Below are 5,628 nucleotides of genomic sequence, written 5' to 3' on the forward strand. Positions count from 1 at the left end.
GACTCTGCTGGGGGGACCCTGGACACTGCTGGGGGAACCCTGGACTGCTGGGGGGAGACCGGACTCTGCTGGGGAGAGACCGGACTCTGCTGGGGGGACCCTGGACTCTGCTGGGGGGACCCTGGACTTTGCTGGGGGGAGACCGGACTCTGCTGGGGGGACCCTGGACTCTGTTTGGGGGACCCTGGACTCTGCTGGGGGGACCCTGGACTCTGTTTGGGGGAACCTGGACTGTTTGTGGCCCTCGGTTCCTGCGTTGGAACAGGTGGAGCCCAGAAAAAGACCCGGTTCCTGCAGAACAGGAATCCAGTGACTGTTTGTGAACTACGGAAGCCCAGAGACCACGTGATGCTGCGCTAATTGAAAACAATGAACACAAATATTTACAGCGGTTGATGAAACAAACACGTGATCACTCAGGTGAAGCTCACCTGTCTTCAGAACTGCACTGCAAGCAGATCTGAACCAGAACCATTATGTCACTTCTGCAGTTAGCATCAACTGCTAACACACTGAGCTAACATAAACCGGGTCGTCTTCTTCACAGCTCAGCTGCCGGTAAATTACCGGTAAATCGCAGTGACTCAACACGTTAGCATTAGCATGTTAGCTGCGGAGCTCCGCGCCTCCTAAAACGATCAGTGACGTCACTCACAGAGCCCGCGCGCGCCCCGGCGGTTGACTGTCCTCCTCCGTTTGTCTCCGGTTACCGAACTGCCGTCCCTCACGGTTCTGGACGGGGAACGGTTCCGTCTGCGTCCCGAACCGAAACCAGCTGCTTCTGCTGTCCGCTCTGCGCCATTTTGGCTCTGACTAACGCTTCCGGGAGGAAGCGGCGCAGTGACGTCATCAAGACTGCTGCCACTGCTTTGTGTTTTGTTTTTGCTGTTGAAAATCTGTTCATTGGCGCCCCCTGTGGCCACCGCGGGGATCACAGCATCAAAGAAAGAAGAACTCAAAACGTATAAAATACAAACATGATTAAACTCACCTGATGTGTGTGATTTTTGTTAAAGTTTTGAGCCATTAAATTTCAAATAATTTGTTTCATGTCTCTGATGCAACATTTCATTTATAACCTTTATTTAACCAGATGAAAACCTTGTTTAGATCTACAGTCTCTTTTTCACAGGGGACCTGGCACATTTCACATTTCTGTATGCGACCCTTAAAAATGGACCCATACCGAAACCCCACTGTCTGTGGGTCATCGCCCTGTGTTACCTGTCAGTTTGGTTGATGGAGGGTAACTCAAACAAACACAAAAAGCCATCTGAGTCCCATCTTCATGTTTTGTTTGGGCATAACATGAGTACTCCTTTGCCAAAGACTCCAATATTAGCACCATTTTGTCTGTGTGTTTGTTTGTTTAGGCACACTTTAATGAAACTCTCAGAGAGTTATCATTCAAAACACATTGAAAACTGTTGAAGCCAAAGAAAAAACAAAATGGCTGCCAGAACTACCTGACCTTAGAAATCCCATAAATGACTAAACTGAGTTCGTTTTACAGATGTTGAACTAAAATACTAACTGCAGTAAATACTGGTTAAGACTGATCCTCAGTAGATATTCTGAGTGCGACGCATTGCACAACAGGCATCTGTTGGAGTCAACAGTTAACAATGTGGTTTATTTATTAGAATTTTAGTGAATGGTTCACACACCCAGTTCTGTTTTTCCTGGTTGCTTGTAAATTCAACCAGTGACGTCTACATCACTGAATACAACATTCCTCATTCAACTTCCTCCTTGACCTTTGGCTCCTCCTCCCTGACACGTGACTCCTCCTCTCTAGTGTAAGTCTTCACATACCGGCCCTGCCTCACCAACCATTGGCTCCTCCCTTACCATTGTCTTCTCCACCAAAACGTTTGGCTCCTCCCACTCCATACAGCTGGCCTCCCTCACTGGCCTTTTGCTCCTCCTCCCTGACCCAAAGCTTCTTTCCTAGATTTTGGTCACTGGCTCCTCCTCTCTGACCCTTGGCTCCTCCCCTATGACCATGGTCCTTTCCCCAGGCCTTCCTCCCCTCTGACCCTTTGGGTTCTCCTCCTGACCCATAGCCCCTCCTCCCTAAACACCGGTTATGCCTCCCTGATCACTGACTCCTCCTTTTTGACCCTTGACCCCTCCTCCCTGATCCACCTGGACAGGATGAATAGAGGAGCTGAAAACGGGTCAGAACCTGGACAGGGTGAGTAAACGGACTCGGTTCTTCTGCTCTGATGAAACAGAAGCAGATTTAAAGTTCCTCCTCCTCCTCTTGATCCAAACTGAGTTTCTTCATTTTCCCGTCTTTAAATGTTTCCAGCACCAGCTCCCCTCAACCCGGAACGAAGCAGCAGGTAAACTTCCTGCATCGTTAGTGATTATTTATCATTTAGCTCAGGTTGAACCATTATTAGAAACAAACTCTGGACTCCACACTGATTTTAGTTTAAAGTTTGTTTCGTCTCCGAACGTCTCGACAAACAGACCGTTTGTTTCCACACAGTTGAACTTTAAAAAGAACCGAATATAAAACGAGTTTAAAAAACAACTTTAATGATTTTTCTTTAAAAACAATCCAAATATTTTCTGATTGCTGTGAAACAAAAACACGTAACAGTTTCCACCTCAGCATCTGGGAAAATTAAGATTCATTCAAGAATTTAATTCAGAGTTTAATGCACAGATCAGAAACGGTCTTGATTATATTTTAAGGATGTAAATGAAAAATCTGGGTCAAAACTATCATTTATTCGTTTATTGTTTCAGAGAAAAGTGATCAGCTCATTAAAAATCAATCAATCTATTGAAAAGAATATAGATGAACAGAATATTTTGTGTGAATTGATACAATCAAACTGATCAATAAACCGAAGGTCCAAATGTTTACATTTCAAAGTAAAATAAATAAAAGAACTTCCCAAGAGTTCCACCTGTTCACAAGTATTGACTATCCCAAAATCTGATCAGAAAACTATTGATCACAGTAAAAGACCTTTCAGGGTAAATAAAAGTTTATTTTAAACAAACATCAAATAAAAACAGTTTAAAAAATCCCCATTAATAATCAATAAAAGTGATTGGTGTTGTTCACACTTCAGCCTGCAGGGGGAGCCAGAGGCTCAGGGGAAAACTTTGACTGGTTTCACCTGAAGGCTGAAAGCTTCTGATCGATCGATACACACAATGATTATTGATCGACCTTAACCCTTAAACTAATGTCTATAAGTGATCAATATAAAGTCTGGTGGATGACTGATCAAAGCAACTCCATTTATCTAATTTAAAGAACAGAAACATCTTAATTTATCAATAAACCACTAAGATCAGATCTGTCAGCTGATCACCAATCAATAATGACTCCACTTTGAGCAGGAAATCAGAACCTGATTGATTCAGGAAGCAGGAAAAAAAAATTACAAACTCTGGATTTTATTGTTTATTGATTTGGGCTGAAAGTGGACCCAGATTCAGGTTGACCTTTGACCTGCTGTTGGTCAAACTGATCAATAAGTGATCAGAGACAGATCCTGCAGCGTTCTGATGCTGCTAAAAATAAAATCATTTTATCCAGGAAGAAACGTTTGAAAAGGATCAGTTCTGAGATGGACCCGGGTTGGATCTTTGAGCCCCATCAGACCTTCGGTTCTGGTTTGGGGGTCTCATGGACGGTCATGGAGTCCAGAGAGGACAGGTCATCTGTTTCTGGGAGCAGCTCCTGCTTATCACTGTGAGACAGGAAGACAGGGGTTTCAGAGACACGCGTTCACCTGGACAGGTGTGCTCAGGCTCACCAGCAGGTCGTCATGTGACCCGCGCGCCGCTGACATCACATCATTACCTGACAGAGGAACGGCGGGACAGGCGGTGGCGCCTCAACGTGAAGATGATGAGTGTTGCCAGCAGCATAACAGACATGACGGCCAGAGTGACGAAGAGGAAGAAGGCTGCAGGAAATGAGAGAGCATGAAGATCTAACAGCAGCTCTTATTCTGAAAAGACTACACAGGAAGCTTGTTTATCTCGGTAAAGTATAAGCCCCGCCCCTAAAGTCAGAAGACGCACCCACAGTCCCGATAAAAGATGAAAAAAGCTGCTGAGGTCCGACAGCAGCTCTTATTGTGAAAAGTCTACAGAGGAAGCAACTTCTAAAACTTAGAAGACACAATCTTATTCTTTAGAAAAGAGGAAGTAGGGAGGAAAACAGAGAAGATGAAGAAATGACAGCAGCTCTTATTGTGAAAAGACCAGATAGGAAGGTTGTTTTTATTGGTAAATAATAAGCCACGCCCCCTAAAGTTTATGTCGCCAGTGTTGAAGTATTTCTGTTTTTACTCCGTTTTATTTGGACCAAGTAGAAGCAGAACTTTGGGTCAGGAAGTTGGACCAGAGGACAGAAATATTTAATGACCGGAGGAGACACTCACCTGCAGTCCAGTGGCTTCGAGTTTCACCGTGTCTATTCACCTGACCTGCAGGACAAGAACAGGTGAGACAGAGGCAGACAGGTGTACCAGGTGTGAGCCTCGGACCGGTACCGGTCCTTACCTTGTCCACTGCAGCGGCTCATGCACTCCTCCACAGAGTCAAAGTTGTTGGCGTTTCCACCACAACCGCCGTACAGGAAACTCTGGCAGGAGGCGGAGCTTGGGTCATAGTAGAACTTGGGGAAGGCGGCGCGGCAGCGACCCGGCTCAGGGCTCAACCCGCAGAGTTCTGACGCAGACACACAACAATTACCCACAATGCACCTGGCAAACAAATGATCTCTCCTTCATGACGTCCATCTCACCTTGGTCCGCAGCTGGAGCTTTTTTAGAGGACGGCAGAACCTTGACCCCTGGAGGAGACAAACAAGACCTGTATTTAGAGATGGACACAGCTGGGACTCCTGTCTCACCTGCAGCCAGACATGGACACAGCTGGGACTCCTGTCTCACCTGCACAGGTAGTCTTGCAGTTGTCCTCGTTCTCGTAGTTGTTCTTGTTTCCTCTGCAGCCTCCGTAGGTGAAGGTCTGACAGCTTCCTGTCTCCTTGTTGAAGTACCAGCGCTTCATTGCTGCTCTGCAGGGTCCGACCTGAGGCTCCGCCTCGCATTGCTCTGATTGGACAGTATCACACAGGTCACACAATTCACCTGTCCGGCTCACCTGGTTCTACATGTCTCAAAAGAGTCCGTCATCAAGAAGAAGGGCCGGGCTGAGAGGTACATCAGGAGTGTTGGAGACAAGTAGAAGAACAGGGCAAGACCCACAAAACACCCAGAACCGCCAAAGATGTCTTAAAAACTACCTCCCAGCAGCCACCGTACGGAGCCCTGATCAGAGATCTTACCGGCCGTGAACTCGGGGGAAGACTCTGCTGGAGCCATTCGAGGAGCTTTGACAGCTGGCTGAGGGGGGGCAGATGTGGACTCGTCAGGAAGAACTGAACCTGAACACGAACACACAGATATTAATCAGTTATTGTTAGAAACATCAGTAGTTACCTTTCATCTGACCCCATCCAAACCCCCCAGCCGTAACCCCGGGGGGCGTTACCAGAGTCCAGTTCTATCCCCGGTCTACTGAGGACACACCCGGTCCCGTTAGGAGCTCTAAACCCAGTCCTGTTGGAGCTCTAAACCCGGTCCTGTT

At 46.7% G+C, this 5,628-nt stretch overlaps 3 protein-coding genes across 7 annotated transcripts in view; all 3 read right to left on the reverse strand.

Annotated features, from left to right (window-relative positions):
• Positions 1 to 830, reverse strand: part of atg16l1 (ATG16 autophagy related 16-like 1 (S. cerevisiae)) — a 48,914-nt gene extending 48,084 nt beyond the window's left edge. For 2 of the 4 annotated variants that reach the window (XM_037979864.1, XM_037979861.1), the window contains exon 1: positions 656 to 830. The gene's annotated coding sequence lies outside the window, so the exon portion shown is untranslated. The remainder of the gene's footprint in view (positions 1 to 655) is intronic. The other 2 variants (XM_037979860.1, XM_037979857.1) reach the window with 1 other exon arrangement.
• Positions 1 to 5,628, reverse strand: part of LOC108228770 (zinc finger protein 708-like) — a 17,442-nt gene that overhangs the window by 9,827 nt on the left and 1,987 nt on the right. The window lies entirely within an intron of this gene.
• LOC108229582 (kunitz-type protease inhibitor 2-like) lies at positions 2,735 to 5,487 on the reverse strand. Its single transcript, XM_017405255.3, has 7 exons — positions 5,327 to 5,487; positions 4,932 to 5,093; positions 4,784 to 4,831; positions 4,540 to 4,707; positions 4,419 to 4,463; positions 3,833 to 3,938; positions 2,735 to 3,719 (listed from the first exon to the last, which is right to left on the reverse strand). Exons 1-7 carry the CDS (start codon positions 5,361 to 5,363, stop codon positions 3,626 to 3,628), a joined length of 660 nt encoding a protein of 219 aa, XP_017260744.1. The 5' UTR covers positions 5,364 to 5,487; the 3' UTR covers positions 2,735 to 3,625.

This window comes from Kryptolebias marmoratus, linkage group LG2, assembly GCF_001649575.2.
Source record: "Kryptolebias marmoratus isolate JLee-2015 linkage group LG2, ASM164957v2, whole genome shotgun sequence".
NCBI lineage: Eukaryota > Metazoa > Chordata > Actinopteri > Cyprinodontiformes > Rivulidae > Kryptolebias > Kryptolebias marmoratus.

Coding starts and splice junctions, on each gene's coding strand:
- LOC108229582 (XM_017405255.3), bottom strand. CDS start 5,363: ATGGCTCCAGCAGAGTCTTCCCCCGAGTTCACGGCCG. Junction 5,094..5,326: donor TTCCCCCGAGTTCACGGCCG/GTAAGATCTCTG, acceptor CTGTCCAATCAG/AGCAATGCGAGGCGGAGCCT. Junction 4,832..4,931: donor CTGCAAGACTACCTGTGCAG/GTGAGACAGGAG, acceptor TGTCTCCTCCAG/GGGTCAAGGTTCTGCCGTCC.